Genomic DNA, 17,167 nt, shown 5'->3' on the forward strand with positions numbered 1-17,167 from the left:
GTCCTGAGATGGTATGTTGGATGTTGTTGGGGCCAGTAATGGTGTTGTCTGGGTGTATGTGGCAGCAAAGTTGGCATCTGGGTTTATTGCAGGCTCTGGTACCAGTGTCCATGTTAAGTCTGGTGGTTGTATTATTGTGGGTGAGGAGTTGTTTAAGATTGGGTGGCTGTCTGTAGGCAATGAAAGGTCTTCCTCCCAGAGCTTGAGAAAGGGAGCGGTCATTGTCCAGGAGAGGCTGTAGATCTCTGATGATGCGTTGTACTGTTTTAGCTTGGGAGCTGTATGTGATGACTAGTGGTGTTCTGTTATTTTCTTTTTTGGGTCTGTCTTGCAGCAGGTTCTCTCTAGGTATCTGTCTGGCTCTGTTGATCTGTTGTTTAACTTCATCAGGTGGATATTTTAGTTCTAAAAAGGTTTGCTGTAGATCTCTTAGGTGAGATTCTCTGTCTGTAGAGTTGGAACAGATGCGGTTGTAACGTAAGGCCTGGCTGTATACGATGGATTGTTTGGTATGTTTGGGATGGTAGCTAGAAGCATGTAGATATGTTTGTCGGTCAGTTGGTTTTCTGTATAAGGTGGTGTCTATACGTCCATCCTGTATTTTTATAGTAGTGTCCAAAAAATGTATTTCTTGCATAGATTGGTTCATTGTTAGGTTGATGGTGGGGTGAAAGTCATTGAATGTCTGGTGGAAGGTTTCCAGGGTCTGTTGTCCATGTGTCCAGATAATAAAAATATCGTCAATGTATCGCAGGTACAGGAGAGGTTTGAGTGGGTAGGAGTTAAGGAAACGTTGTTCTAAATCTGCCATGAAGATGTTGGCATACTGTGGGGCCATGCGGGTGCCCATGGCTGTGCCGCTGATCTGGAGGAACAGGTCATCACCAAATTTGAAGTGGTTGTGGGTAAGGACAAAGTGGCAGAGTTTGGTAGCAAAGTCCGCTGTGGTTTTATCTGAAATGGTGTTCCTTATGGCTTGTAAACCATCATTGTGTGGGATGTTGGTATATAGAGATTCCACATCCATAGTGGCTAGTATAGTATTGTTAGGAAGATTGTTCAAATATTGTATTTTCCTCAGAAAATCTGTGGTGTCACGTACGTAGCTGGGAGCACTGATAGCATATGGTTTCAGAACAGAGTCCATATAGCCGGAAACACCCACTGTAATGGTGCCAATACCTGAGATGATGGGGCGTCCTGGGTTTCCTGGTTTGTGTATTTTGGGTAGAAGATAGAAAGTTCCTGGCCGAGGTTCCGCTGGTGTGTTTGTGAGGATCTGTTCTTGGATGTGTAGGGGTAGCTCCTTAATAATCTTGTTCAGTTCTTTTTTGTATGCTTGTGTGGGGTCTGAGTCCAATTTCATGTAAAAGGCAGTATTGGAAAGTTGTCTGTGGGCCTCTTGGATGTAATCAGTTTTGTTCATGATGACGACAGCTCCACCCTTGTCTGCCTCTTTAATTATAATGTCTGGGTTGTTCCTGAGATTTTCTATGGCTCTCCTTTCAGCATGGTTTAGATTTTGTTGTAAGCGATGGTGTTTTCTGGTCACATCCGTTTGGATTCTGTGGCGGAAGCATTCGATGTACAGATCTAGTGTGGTATTGCGTCCATCAGGAGGGGTCCATGTGGAGTCCCTTTTTGTGTAACTTCTTTTCGGTGGTAGTTGGTGGTCAATGTTCTGTTCATTGATGCGTTTGGAGGGTGATGGTTGTTCCCCAGTAAGTTGAGAGGTGTTGTGTTGTGGGGATGTAGTTTGTTCTACTTTGTCTTGTTCTTGTGTGTGATGAAAATACTCCTTCAGGCGTAAACGGCGGAAAAATGCTTCCAGGTCCCCGCAGAACTGAATCATGTGTTGGGATTTGGCAGGGCAGAATGATAGTCCCCGTGAAAGGACGGATTCCTCAGCTGGGCTGAGTGTTTGCTGTGAAAGATTGACAATGTTGTTGATCTTGTTTTGATTGGTGGCCTGTAGGTTGGAAAGGTTGCAGAGTTTTTTATTTTTCTGGTTCTTCAGTAACTCCAGTTGAGAGTGGTAAATGGTTTGTTTTTCCTTGTGGAACTTCTGCCAGGCCGGGTGATTCCTGATGGAGTTCTCCAGTGCAGAGAGTTCCTCCTTTATTAACTTCTGTTTGGAATACAGAACGCCGATAAGATGTTTCAGCAGTTTCTTAGATAAAGTCTTCAGAAGAATGTTTGGCAGAATCCTTCCACAGCCTTTCAAGAAAGACCCAAGCAGTAGACTTTTGTCATTTGATCCCTGTGCCTCATGAACACCCTTGAAATCGTCTCAGGTGGCTACCTGTTTGCATGGTTCCAGACCAGCCTGGGTCGACCTTCTGCAGCCCTCCATATGTTTTGGACTATAGCCCCCATCATGCTGGCTGGGGCTGGTGGGAGTTGTAGTCAAAAACAGTTGCAGGGTAGCAGATGTACAACGTCTGCTCTAGATGGTTCTGCTAAACCTGGCAGGTATCCCCACAGGCAGATCGGTCACTTGGTTCTGCTCACAGCCGCTGCTTTGCTGGGGACCAAATGAGCCCATTTCCTCCTGAGCAGCTTCCAAAGACTGTCTTGGATCTCCTTAGTCCTCATGCCATAAATGATGGGGTTGAGGATCCAGGGAAGAAACAGGTATACTGCGCTGAGCAGATTGTGGACATCCTGGCTGGCTGACTTGGCTAAGCGGAAGACAAGAGAGGAGACCAGGCTGCAGGAGTAGACTGTAAGGATGACCATGAGGTGGGTGCCACAGGTGTGGAAGGCCTTGTGTCGGGCGTGGCCAGAGCTCATCTGCATGGACACCTGGAGGATGCAGCCGTAAGAACCCAGGAGGAATCCAAAGTCAAAGAGGATAGTGATGGTTCTTGCTGCCAGGCCTACGACCTTGTTCCTGGAGATGTCGCCACAGGACAACTTCATGAGGGCCATGTGCTCACAGGCAAAATGCCCAATGATGTTGGACCGGCAGAACCTCACCTGGGAAGCCAGGATTACCACTGGGCCCACTACAGCCAGGCTCCGGGCGAGAGCAGTGATCGTCAATATCGCCAGGAGCTTCTTCGTCATGATACCTGCGTAGTGCAGAGGGTGGCAAATGGCCACGTACCTGTCCAAAGCCATCAGGAGCAGAACATTGCAGTCCAACATGAGGACAAAGTAGATGAAAAACATCTGGACCAAGCACTCCGTCAGGGAGATGTGGCTGACTCCGAGAAGGAAGCTAAGGAGCATCTTGGGAAGGATGACGGTGGAGCCACAGAGGTTGACCGCGAAGAGCAAAGCAATCAGGACGTACATAGGCGAATGGAGACTGTGATCTGTCCTGACGGTGTAGATCAGGATGGAGTTCCCTGCAACAATCATGAGGTAAAGGCAGAAGAAAGGGATGGCGAGGAGATATCTGGACTCTTGGAGGCCTGGGAAGGCGAGCAGAAGGAAGTCTGTGTAGGAGACGTTGCCTGTTCCGTTCTGGTCCCCTCCAGCCATCTTGGCGCTGATTGGAGGTAACAATCCTTAGATCTGAAAAGAGGGAAGAGAGGAACATTTCACTTGTTATTTTACAATCTGTGGGTAGTATGGCAGCAGCGACCATTCCTGGACTGGGAGAGCTTGGCCACAGTAGTTCAAGCACCGGCAGCTTTAAGACTGGATCAGTGCAACAGATTCCATATGTAGCCCCCCTTGTGCTCAATTCAGAAGGTGCAGTTTGTGCGGAATGCTGCAGCGCAATTGCTTGCAGAGTGAGACCCTGTCATCTTTTAGCACCTCTGCTCAGAGATCTGCACTGGCTGCCAATTGGTTACAAGACCAAGTTCCAGGTGTTACTATCAGTACTTAAAGAACTTTCCACTTTGCTCCTGGATTTGCCTCACTGCATAGGAATCTACTTTATACCTGTTCTGCAGCTGTAAGAAATTAATCTTTTAAAGTGTGGCATCACCTCCCCTCTGAAATTCCCTGCCTTTTGATGTTTGCCGGGCATCTTCACTGCTAAAAAAAAATCTGTTCAGGCAAGCCTCTCCAGATACGTACATGTTGTTGTGCTTTAATCTCTTTTTGCTTACTTTTGATTTTAATAGCCTTTTGAATGTTTTTTTTTAAATCTGTCTTTTGTTAATCATTTTACTGCTTTTTTTTTGGGGGGGGGGTAAACTGCTTAGAGGTTTTATTATAGTCAAGCAGTTTGTTAATGTTGTGAGGAGAAGCACATGAAGTTGTTTGGTCCCTCTAATCTCAATATTGCCCACACTGACTCAGGGGCGAATGAAGGCTAACCGACACCCGGGGAGGGGCAAACCACCGGCTGCCCATGCGTTGCGCCACTATGTACGATGCATGCATGGCGTCACAACATAGGGCGCATGTGCAGCGTCGCTACGTACAGCGCATGCGTGCGACACCGCACGTGCATTGTATGTAGAGGTTTGCTGCCGGTGCCGCTCAAACGCCGTATGGACGGTGGTAGGATCCTTTGCTCATGGCTGCAGCCGCAAACAGAATCCTCCACATGCGGTTGTGGCGGTGCAATGGCTGCTCGCGCCGCCTCACCTGAGGGCGGCGGGGTGCCTTCTTGTCACCTCCCAGACATGGCACCCGGGGCACACCACCCCACGCCCCCCCTTGCAACGCCACTGCACTGATTAGCCATGGCTGTCCAGGGTTTCTGGCAAGGGGAACCTCCAACCCTACTTTCAGTTGCTGGGCTTGCAAGGGTTGATGGTAGTTGTAATCCAAAATATATTGGTGGTTGGTGGAGGCTGATATGAACGGCAGGGAAAGATAGACACTAGAAATAAAAGGAGGCAAGATGGCACCACGATGAAAGGGAGGGGGAGGTATCTTGCGGGTAAAAGGGATCATTCCCAAGCAGCAAAAAAAAGGAACTCAGGATCAGTCCCCATCTGTAAAATGGGAGCAGCAGCCTGAGCCAGTTCCAGACAGTTGCGATTTTCAGGTGGGGTTCGATTACATACTGGCAAATTCAGGTTGTGTAGTTAAAGGTGGTTTGGCTCTCTTGTGCAACAAACCCAGCTCCCCACAAAATAACCAGCATTTTGGGGTGAGGAGAGTGACAGGAACATGCCTTCGAGAGACAGGTGGGCGGGAGGCAGGTAGCAATTGCTTGTAAGGACCAAAGATGCGATATGTCTTTGCCGCAGAGCTCTGCTTATCACCAGATGCAGTTTGACACATATTTTTCCCGGTCTTGTGTAGGCATACTACATTACCATATATTAGTTTCAGGTAGGTAGACGTGTTGGTCTGACATAGTCGACACAAAAAATAAAAAAAATCCTTCCAGTAGCACCTTAGAGACCAACTAAGTTTGTCATAGGTATGAACTTTTGTGTGCATGCACACTTCTTCAGATACACTGAAACGGAAGTCACCGCCCACCAAAACCTCCTCGAGTGGCAAGTGAGATTCTGGGGGTTCCATGCATTCATCCAGGGGTTGTAAGACATGGTGTGTTTTTTTGAGAAAAAAATTAATATAAGACATGTCTTATAATATGAGAAACACGGTATCACCCCTTAACCTTCTCTTCTCCAGGCTAAACATACCCAGCTCCTTAAGCCGTTCCTCATAAGGCATTGTTTCCAGGCCTTTGACCATTTTGGTTACCCTCCTCTGGACACGTTCCAGCTTGTCAGTATCCTTCTTGAACTGTGGTGCCCAGAACTGGACACAGTACTCCAGGTGAGGTCTGACCAGAGCGGAATACAGTGGTACTATTACTTCCCTTGATCTAGACGCTATACTCCTATTGATGCAGCCCAGAATTGCATTGGCTTTTTTAGCTGCTGCATCACACTGCTGAATCATGTCAAGTTTCTGGTCTACCAAGACTCCTAGATCTTTTTCACATGTACTGCTCTCAAGCCAGGTGTCACCCATCCTGTATTTGTGCCCAGAGGGTGCCCAAAATAGAATGTGGGCTTTCCAGACTCTTGTCTGTCCAACTTTGAGCCTTGTAAGTCCTGCATAAGGCAACCTGGATAATGTTACAACTAAAACAGGAGCCCAGCACCCTAGTTTGACTCAGCCACGTCCCTTCCCTTGTCCTCTTTCATTTCAGCATCCTCCTTTAGGGATATAGATGCTGCAGTTTTACCTACCTTGATGGCTGAGAAGCACCCAAGAGCCCAGCAGAGTCTGAAGGATGCCGTTGAGCCCGACAGGATTAAGTAAGCTCAGCTCTGTTCTCGGAGGAGTCCCAGGCAAGATGGTCCCCTCTTGGGAGCCGTAATTGATGGAACCTTTTTTTAGCCTCTAGTTGGGAATTGGCACAGCTCTATCACTCTTGGGCGGGAGATGATGATCAGGCATCATGGTCCATTTGTAGCTCAACCCAAAAATGGGTGCCAGTCGTTCAGGCACTACAAATGAAGAAGACACACAAAATTCTACCTAATGCCCTCAGAGCCAAGTTATTCTCGAAGTGGGAATCTTCCTCATGTAGCCAAACCACCCATCCCCATCCACACACAAGAGGGAGTCACCAGATTTGGGGGAATCCCAAGGTTTGCTGAAATATACTCAGAGTCAAGTGTGAATTTCATGCTCTTTATTCAGCTTGAAGTAGCAATGAATGACTCTTTCCCCAAAACGTCTAGCTGTACAATATATACATTATTTACACAATGGGCCCTGCTTGTTTGGCTAATTCCGGGCTGCTCCTGTAGGCCAATCAGGTTGCGGATTCACTTCCTCCAGAAGCCTGATTGGCTGCCCCTGCAGGCCAATCAGATCACTGATTCACTTCCACCTGGAGCTGGATTGGGTGGCTCCTGCGGACCAATCAGACTGCTGCATTCTGGATCCTATTGTTCTAGGATTCAGCTCAGTACATAACATTTGCGGAAGTACAAACGAATCCCTGGTTATCTCCCGCTTGGACTACTGCAATGCGCTCTACGTGGGGCTACCTTTGAAGGTGACCTGGAAACTGCAATTAATCCAGAATGCGGCAGCTAGACTAGTGACTGGGAGTGGCCGCCGGGACCACATAACACCGGTCCTGAGAGATCTACACTGGCTCCCAGTACGTTTCTGAGCACAATTCAAAGTGTTGGTACTGACCTTTAAAGCCCTAAACGGCCTCAGTTCTGTATACCTGAAGGAGCGTCTCCACCCCCATCATTCAGCCCGGACACTGCGATTCAGCACCGAGGTCCTTCTGGCGGTTCCCTCATTGCAAGAAGTGAGGTTACAGGGAACCAGGCAGAGGGCCTTCTCGGTAGTGGCACCTGCCCTGCGGAACGCCCTCCCAGCACATGTCAAGGCAATAAGCAACTATTTTACTTTTAGAAGACAACTGAAGGCAGCCCTGTTTAGGGAAGTTTTTAATGTTTGATGCTGTACTGTTTTTAATATTCGGTTGGAAGCCCTGGAGGAATGGCAGACAAAGATAATGGATTATGCAGAACTGGCAAAACTGACCTGCAGAGTCTGAAACCAGGACGAATCAAAATTCCAAAGAGACTGGAGTAAATTCATTGACTATATTAATAATAACTGTAGAAGCTTGAAGACACTAGTGGGATTGAAATAAAGCCTACAACATGGACTTGATTTAAAAGACGAAATTGTGAGATATAGACTGGAAAAGGGAAAACCAGATGGCAGGAGGGAAGGAAGTCATAGGCTTGGCAGAGTGGAGGGGAATGAGACTGAGTGATAGATGTTGGAATTTATTGTTTTATGTTTAAAGTGAAAATTTAATAAAAATTAACAACAACAACAACAACAACAACAACAACAACAACAACAACAACAACTACATAGCTGATGATAAGGGATTAAGATCAGGACAATGTAATTGGATTAAGACTTTGGAAACGGGAGGAAATAAAAACTTTGCACCCTGAAACCCAGCACACAGGAAGTCACACAAAATGTACAATTGGCTTTATAATTGATATATATTTGGATGTGAATTGTAATTTGACACTGATAAAATGTGGCTGTTATTGGATTTTGGTAATGAAAATTAATAAAAATGATTTACAAAAAAAGAAAGAAATTGCAACAAGATGCCTTGTACGGTAGGACGTATCCCTCCTTCGTGAATGGACCCTGTAAGCACCCCAGTCCCTAGCTGCAGATGGTCCAAGCTTTCATGAATGAACTGGTCACCTTTTATTGCTCACAGAAGCCAAGACCAGGCCTTTTCTCTGGAAGAGTTTCAAGACGTTCTCCCTGATCTCTTTGGTTCTCATGCCATAGATGACATGGTTGACCGGCCAAGGGAGCATAAGTTAGACAACGCTGATCAGGTTGTGGACGTCTTCAGAGGCTGTCTTGACCACCCGAAAGACGATGGAAGACGACAGAGTGGTGGAATAGGTGATGTGATGATGATGAGGTGTGTGCCACAGGTGTGGAAGGCCTTGTTCCTGTTGGCGCCGGATGAGATCTTGAGGGCTGCGTGGATGATGCGGCTGTAGGAAGCCAGGAGGAAGCTGACATCAAAGAGGATCGTGACCGACCTCAGCAGCATCCCCACAATCTTGTTCCTGGAGAGGACAACCTCATCAGGGCCATGTGCTTGCAAGCAAAGTGGCCAATGATGTTGGAGCGGCAGAAGCTCACCTGGGAAGCCAAGATGATGACTGGGGCGACGAAGAAGATGCTGCGGAGCAGGGAGATGAAGATCAGCAGCGCCAGGAGCTTGTTGGTCATGAGGTCCACGTAGCGCAGCGGGTAGCAGATGGCCAGGAACCTGTCCAGAGCCATCATGAGGAGGACGTTGCAGTCAAATATGAGTATGCAGTAGATGAAGAACATCTGTGTGAGGCAGCTGGTCAGGGAGATGAAGGTGGCCCCAAGGATGAAGCTGAGGAGCATCCTAGGCAGGATTTTGATGATCCCACAGATGTTGACCGCGAAAAGCAAGGCGATGAGCATGTACATGGGGGAATGGAGGGTCTTCTCCACCTTCACGATGTAGATCAGGATGGAGTTGGCCGTGATGATCATGGCAAACAGGCAGAAGAAAGGGATGGCCAAAAAGGGCTGGATGGACTCCTGGAGGCCGGGGAAGGCAAGTAAGCGGAATTCTGTGTAGGAGACATTGACGGGTTCAGTCGGGCTGCCTCTTGCCATCCCACCAGGGCAAGGGACCTGCAGCTGGGAGTAGAAAAGGAAGGGGGGGAAAGCCACTTCAGATTCCAAACAGCACCTTTAGGGGTGATTCCAGCACTGGAGGACTCAGAAATATGTCTCTAGGGATTACCTGTGCTTTCCAGAACCAGAGCCATGGCTTAAGACCTGCTCAAAGTTCTCTGGAAGGTCATGATCTGTGCCGCGATAAAGTAGGAGACAAATGTTATTCAATAGCTTTCGGATTTAATATCTGGGCATAAGCAAGCAGATCGAAGACCACTGATGGTGACTCACCTGTTCCAGGTTCAGAATCTCATTCACAGAGACCAGGTGTCTCCCACCCCCTGGCTTAGCAAGTAATTTAGAAATTGATTTCTGCTCCCTGAGTACAAAATTGTGTTAGTTATCAATGACGCACATATACAGTGAACTCACATTTTTTATTCCAACTTACTTGTGGGCAAAAAAGCCTTGTATTCATGTACTTTGAAGGGGACACGGTAGGATAACTGAGCACTTTTGCAACTGTCATAAGACATGCATATTTTGGGTTTGGGTATCAGAATAGCCCTGAGTTCCCTAGTCTGACACCTACATGATAGATAGTAGATAGATAGATAGATAGATAGATAGATAGATAGATAGATAGATAGATAGATGATAGATAGATATAGACCTGCCAACCTATGGCTTCCCTTCTCTCAGATACATGATACGTGTGTGAATCTAAACTCTTGCAAAATGGACCATTACTTGTTTCTCTGTGTAGATCATCTCTGGCTGCTGGTGTGATGAGCTTTGCTACGAGCAAATTAGGCCATCTTTTTGCCAAGATGGGCTGCGATGGCTTATGATTGATTGATTGATTTCTGAATCACCTTTGACATGTGCAAACATATAATAAGATCAGCTGAAATAGTGTTGTTGTTGTTTTTTAAAAAAACAACAGCCCCAAAATATCATCAATTCTCCATCATGCTGTTGATTTGCATTGTCCTTCCGCCCCTCCCTCCGCATCCGTGCATTGCAACTGATTCTGAGCAAGCGAAGACATCACATGCTTAATTCAACATTTATGGATGGCCTTCCAGGGATGAACCCCTCCAAAGGCACCTCAGACCTTCACTGGGGCTGATTTCCACTCCAGTTCAGTTTGATTTTGCACTTGGAAACAGATCTCTAAACACCAAGGACACACCCTCCGCATAGCTTATGGACGGGAGTTGGTGCAAGCAAAAGAGAGTCAAGTGAGGAGACCCTCCTGGCTTGCTGACTGAGGACCACATTTGCCTCTCAGGGTGAGGAAGGGTTTCCTACCTTCATGGAGAGGCGATGTGACTCAGGGTTTTGCACGCAGGAGGTTCCAGGCTCGATCCCCAAGCTCTCCAGTTAAAAGGAGACTGTGCTTTCCTGCAACTGGGATTGAGAAACATGTTGTGAACTGCCCTGAGATCTTTGGATGAAGGGTGATATATAAATTTTAAAAATAGTAATCATAACAACAAAGTGGCCTCTTGACCATCAATGCTGATGACAAGACACATTTGCCACAAGAAGACTGTGTTTGTATTCCTTCTTCACACAGCAGGTCTATCTATTAATGTTTGATTCCCTGGTCCTGAATGGGGTAACTGTGCCCCTGAAGGACCAGGTGCGCAGCCTGGGAGTCATTTTGGACTCACAGCTGTCCATAGAGGCGCAGGTCAATTCCGTGTCCAGGGCAGCTGTCCATCAGCTCCATCTGGTACGCAAGCTGAGACCCTACCTGCCCGCAGACTGTCTCGCCAGAGTGGTGCATGCTCTAGTTATCTCTCGCTTGGACTACTGCAATGCGCTCTACGTGGGGCTACCTTTGAAGGTGACCCGGAAACTACAACTAATCCAGAATGCGGCAGCTAGACTGGTGACTGGGAGTGGCCGCTGAGACCGCATAACACCAGTCTTGAAAGACCTCCCGGTACGTTTCCGAGCACAATTCAAAGTGTTGGTGCTGACCTTTGAAAGCCCTAAACGGCTTCGGCCCAGGATACCTGAAGGAGCATCTCCACCCCCATAATTCAGTCCGGACACTGAGGTCCAGCTCCATGAACTTCTGGTGGTTCCCTCACTTTCAGAAGTGAGATTACAGGGAACCAGGCAGAGGGCCTTCTCGGTGGTGGCTCCCACCCTGTGGAACGCCCTCCCACCAGATGTCAAGGAAACAAACAACTTTCTGACTTTTAGAAGACATGTGAAGGTAGCCCTGTTTAGGGAAACTTTTAATGTTTGTTGGACTACTGTAGTTTTTAATGACTGATGTTTTAATGTATTTTTAATCTTTTGTTGGAAGCCGCCCAGGGTGGTTGGGGAGACCCAGCCAGATGGGCAGAATACTACTACTACTACTACTACTACTAATAATAATAATAATACTTCTGTTGGGAGCCACCCAGAGTGGCAGGGGAAACCCAGCCAGATTGGTGGGGTATAAATAATAAATATATTATTATTATTATTATTATTATTATTATTATTATTATTATTATTATCCCCCTCTGTCAAAACAGGAAGAGCCCTTTGCTGGAGGTTTTAAAACAGAGATTGGACAGCCACCTGTCAGGGATTCTGCAGCCACGATTCCTGCATTGCAGGGGGTTGGACTAGATGACCCTTGGGGACCCTTCCAACTATATGAATCTGCGAAAATGACATCAGCATTTATTGCCAACTTCTGTGCAAAACTTCCTCATAGCACAACCCGAAATGGCCGCAGTGCCGCCCTCCCCTCCCTCCTGCAGGAATGGTGGGACCCTCAAGATTCCCAGCACCGTAGAAAAGGGCAGGCTGCCTATTTTCTGGCCTGCCGTTCACTTTCAGTTACTGGAATCCAGAAGTGGACAAAGTTAGAAGTTTCTAAAGTTGTTGCTGCTGTTTATCTCCGCTGTCCTTTCGCACCTCCCTGCGGGTGCAGCCAAGACCGCCGAGTCCAATTAGCCTTAACGAGCTGGACAATAACAGTGGCAGAGTCTGGGGGCCGCAGCGGACTTGATTCTCCCTGGCCTGTGTGGCCCCCACGGCCCCTGCCTGTTTGCAGATGGCTCAATTAGCTGCCCTGTTGTAACAATTGCCACCTGCCTCCCTGCGGGGCCAATTTTCCGCAGAGCAAAACGCCTTTCCCTTCAGACCTGAAGTTGCTGTTCGGACCTGTGGAGGGAGAGAGAGAAAACTTTCCTTTAGAGTCCCAAGTTTGCCATGTGGCCCCACACCTCTGCCTTTTCTGCATGGCAAAGCAGTGCAGTACACTGGTTACAGTTAGATTAAAAAATTAAGGATTAAAAAAGTTAGGACCTGGGAGAGACTTGGGTTCGCATCACCCACTCTGCCACGGAGCTTTCACTGGGCTAAGCCTTGGGGACCAGTCCCTCGCTCTTGGCCTGACCTGCCTCACAGGGCTAGTGTTGTGGAGGTTAAATGAGGAGGGGGGTGAACTATGCATGCCACCTTGAGCTCCTTGAAAAGGAGAGATAGAAATGCAATACATTTAAAAGAATGAATAAACCTCCAAGGAACACTACATGGGTTGTAGAATCTGGTCCCGTCTCAGGGTCAATTGCAACATTGAACCGTTCACTTTTGAACGAGTGATGAAATGTGACTTTGAGCCAACAGACCCTCCAAGTGTCCCTATTTTCCAGGGATGTCCCTGATTTAGAGAAGCCGTCCCGGTTTCTGATTTGACCCCAGAATGTCCCGCTTTTCCTTAGGTTGTCCCTGTTTTCACTGGAGAAATGTTGGAGGGTATGGAGTTACCTGGCCCCCGAGCTGCCTGAATACAATCCTGTATAGGGAAGTTTTTAAATAAAAAAATTAAATGTTTTATTATGTATTTATATATGCTGGAAGCTGCCCAGAGTAGCTGGGGCAACCCAGTTTGATGTGCGGGGTATAAATAGTAAAATTATCATTAGGGAATGGGGCATCCCTAATTTTCATTGGAGAAATGTTGGAGGGTATGGGACAATCCAGGCTCCTCATGTATTCTGGGGACAAGCTCAAAGGTCGGATCCTAAGTGGGGGTGGAGACAATAGACACGATGCTTTAAGGCTGCGGTGCAATCCTATGCGCTCGCCTTCCCCAACCGGGTGCCCTCCAAATGTCCCTAAGGACTGGAATCTTAACAGCAATGGACTATTAATTCAGGCTGCTATTATATATATTTTCTTTATGTCAGTGCATGCTATGCTGGTGTGCCAGGAGAAGATGGCAAGTGCGGCAGGAAGATTCAAGGACCATCAAAGAAGCATTTAAAGTTCTTATGCAGCTTGTAGCTGCATTGTTTCAAACTTTCTGGAAGTCCCACAGTCATCATATTACAAAGCCGTTGTGTTCTGTGTTACAAATCAAGCACTACGAAGAGCTTTTCCTTTTCAGTTTTGCAATGTATTTCTTATCAATAAAAAAATAGTTGTGGTGCCAGCAAATTTTTATTCTGGAAGTGAGGCCCAGAGGGAAAAAAGCTTGAGAACCAGTGATTTATGTACCGTATTGGCCTGAATATAAGCCTCACTTCCCCCCCAAAAATTCTGACTGCGAAAAGTTAAAGTGTGGCTTCAATTCACGACCTTACAAAAATGGGCTTTTACGATATCGCTGCTGAAACAGACATATGGTAAAACGCAACGGGTGTGAGTGCCTGCAGAATTTTAAGGGAGCGGTGCCGGCTCTTTTTTCTCTCTCCCCCCTTGAATTTTAAAGGTGCGGCTTATATTTGGGCCAATACGGTAAATCATTTCTCTCCCCATGGCGTTTGGCAGGATGGTCCTTTAGGATGGCTTTCCAGTGGTACAAAATGAAGTCAGCCCACCCAAGAAACAATAGCCCAGTTGTAGGCCTGAAAATGCGTATACTCAAACCGCCCCTGCAAAATCATCCTTAGCCTTCCAGAGCCAGCGTGCTTGAGGGGCAAGGCGGACCCAGAGCCAAAAGACCATTTAAGCTTCCCTGCCTTGCTTGGTGGTTGGGGGAAAGGCCTGCCCCACAGCGCCCCAGATCCGGAAGGCTTTTGATGCTCATTCAAGATCTCGTGGGAATTTGAACAGCGCCGCCAGATCTTGTCAGAGCATCCCAGAACCAGCGTGCCGAGAGGGTCCTGCCATCCCCCTAAGCAAGGCAGGAAGACTAAAGGCTCTTTTCGAGCTTCTTAAGCTTTCTGGCATGCTTGCGTCCGACTTGTAGGATTTCAACTAGCTGTCCTTCAGCCGTGTATGATTGAAATTGCACCAGGTTAAATGCACAGAAGATGTGATTGTACCATATAAAACAACAAATCAACAACCCTGCAGATAAAACATTGAGCAAGCAGATTGTCCAAATGAAATATCTGATAAAAGTAATAGAATCATAGAATTGTAGAGCTGGAAGGGACACCAATGGCCATCTAGTCCAACCCCCTGCAATGCAGGAATCTCAGCCAAAGCATCCATGACAGATGGCGGCCCAACATTGAAGTCTAAATAACTAGCTAAAGCCTATAAACACACACACACACACACACTGGTGTTAATATTTTGTTGCATTTGTAATTGTTTTAATTTTGTGTAGTATTTTTATTTTTTCCTCTGTATTAATAAACATGCATGCACACATGATGGGATTGATTTTGTGTTGCATATTTGTTTAAACTTTGTTTTTTATTTTTTACACGGACAAGCATATTGTGTGTTTGTTCTGGTATCTATTCAGTTTAGGTTTCAAAAGATAATTCAATGTAAGATAATTCAATGTAAGGTATCTGGTTTCTGCACATTTTCAAAAATAACTGCTGTTTTCCCAAAACCCACTAGGTGGCACTGCGGTTTAATTTGTTTGAGTTTGTGAGTCCAATACTGTAGCTACAAGAGAGACAAAAACAGAGAGATATAGGTAGGTAGCCTGTTGGTCTGAGTCGAAGCAAAATAAAAAAATTCCTTCAGTAGCACCTTAAAGACCAACTAAGTTTATATTTTGGTATGAGCTTTCGTGTGCATGCACACTTCTTCAGATACACAGAGAGATATAACCTTCATTATTCATTATTCCTGTTTAAAAACTTACTTGCCTCTTTCTGTAACAGAAGTGTCCAGACTTAAAATTAATTTCCTGCGTCATCTGAACTGTGTTATTATTGTAGACTGCTTTGATGTTTTTAAACGATCAAGCAGTGTATCATTTTTCTGAATTACATTGCCTCAGTTTCCCTTTTAGAGTTTTTCGCTGCAGGAAGGTAGTTGTTTCATTGTAGTGGGCTTGGTGTGAATAATTCTTTTATGCCTCTTGTATGCTGCAAAGGAATCCCTTTTGGAAACAGGGTGGCTTACAAATATCTCCAATGAAATAAAACAAAACACAACGCTTTATTCTTTTATGACAGAAGTTGCAGAGTGCCTTGAAATCTAATTTGATGCAGGGCAGAAATGCTGGCAACAAAATTATGCATGGTCGATCTGTGGTTCCTTACTTTGGTGTTTGCTACGTATGGCGGGTGAGAGGAATGGCAGATCTGTGTTTTGAGCCTCCGTCCAATCTTACAGTTCTCCAGTTTCTTTCTTTTTTTTTAGCTCAACCTGAACCCCTGGGGCCCGGCTGCAACCTAGGATGCCGCCCCAGGCAGTGGTGGCACAATGGCTAGAGCGCTGGGCCTGCGAGAGACCAGGCTTCAAATCCCCACTTTGCCATGGAGCCACTGGGCCACCTTGGCCCAGCCACTACCTCACAACAGGGCTGGCCGCAAATGAGGCATGGGGACAGCAGGCAGGGACAACAGATCCAGGCCCCTAGAAGTGTGCCTCTTGCCAGGGGCACCATCTCCTAGGGACCAAGCTCTTTTGCTGACCCCCAATGTCCAAAAGTGGTGGAAGAGGCCAAGCACAAAGCCGAGTGTGGCCCCCAGATGTCTCCTCCTCCTTTTCCTCCTGAACCGCCCTGAGACCTCTGGGTATAGGTAAAGGTAAATGTACCGCTGACCGTTAGGTCCAGTCGCGGATGACTCTGGGGTTGCGGCGCTCATCTTGCTTTACTAGCCGAGGGAGCCGGCGTACAGCTTCCGGGTCATGTGGCCAGCATGACTAAGCCGCTTCTGGCGAACCAGAGCAGCACACGGAAACGCCGTTTACCTTCCCACTGTAGCGGTACCTATTTATCTACTTGCACTTTTACGTGCTTTCGAACTGCTAGGTGGGCAGGAGCAAGGACTGAGCAACGGGAGCTCACCCCATTGCAGGGATTCGAACCGCTGACCTTCTGATCAGCAAGCCCTAGGCTCTGTGGTTTAACCCACAGAGCCACCCACGTTTAGTTAGTATAAAAGGTAAAGGGACCCCTGACCATTAGGTCCAGTCGTGACCGACTCTGGGGTTGCGCGCTCCTCTCGCGTTATTGGCCGAGGGAGCCGGCGTACAGCTTCCGGGTCATGTGGCCAGCATGTCAAAGCCGCTTCTACCTGCACTTTGACGTGCTTTCGAATTGCTAGGTGGGCAGGAGCTGGGACCGAGCAACGGGAGCTCAAACCGCCGACCTTCTGATCGGCAAGCCCTAGGCTCTGTGGTTTAGACCACAGCGCCACCCGTGTTCTGGGTATAGGGCGGTATATAAATTCAATAAATGAAAAACAACAACAACAATGGAGGCGGGAAGCAGCCCCAGGCCGGTGGCGGCAGCAAGAGGAGCCACAGCCATTGAAGAAACACTGCTGCCACGTTTAGCTCCACCCCCAGCTCCTCCCACATCCTGAAGCCATGCTCAGAGCGTCAGATGTTGTGCATGTGTGAGGGTCACATGCTACATGCCACCTGCCCCCCCGGCTCTTCTTGGGAAGCTGGCGGCTCTGTCCCCTGCTGTCTCCTGGACTTGTCACCCTCCTCTTCCTCCTCTTTTCTCCCCCAGTACCGGAAATGCGCTGGGGCTTCCCTGGGCCACACACAGAGGTCTCAGGTGGCAGTATGGCAACAGAGGAGGAAGCATCAGGGGGGCGTCAGGGGGGGAGGTTTTGAGGCGGTGGAAGCAGGAGCAGCAGTGGGGTGCCAGCCACCACGAATGGGA

General features: G+C 47.4%; 1 protein-coding gene and 1 pseudogene across 1 annotated transcript; both read right to left on the reverse strand.

Moving 5' to 3' along the window:
- Positions 1-2,493: 2,493 nt before the first annotated feature.
- LOC132592044 (olfactory receptor 52K1-like) lies at positions 2,494-3,489 on the reverse strand. Its single transcript, XM_060274019.1, has one exon. It carries the CDS (start codon positions 3,487-3,489, stop codon positions 2,494-2,496), a length of 996 nt encoding a protein of 331 aa, XP_060130002.1.
- A 4,649-nt stretch (positions 3,490-8,138) lies between these two features.
- Positions 8,139-9,111, reverse strand: LOC132592045 (olfactory receptor 52K1-like; annotated as a pseudogene).
- Positions 9,112-17,167: the final 8,056 nt, after the last annotated feature.

Source organism: Zootoca vivipara, chromosome 4 (genome assembly GCF_963506605.1).
Source record: "Zootoca vivipara chromosome 4, rZooViv1.1, whole genome shotgun sequence".
In the NCBI taxonomy this organism is placed as follows: domain Eukaryota; kingdom Metazoa; phylum Chordata; class Lepidosauria; order Squamata; family Lacertidae; genus Zootoca; species Zootoca vivipara.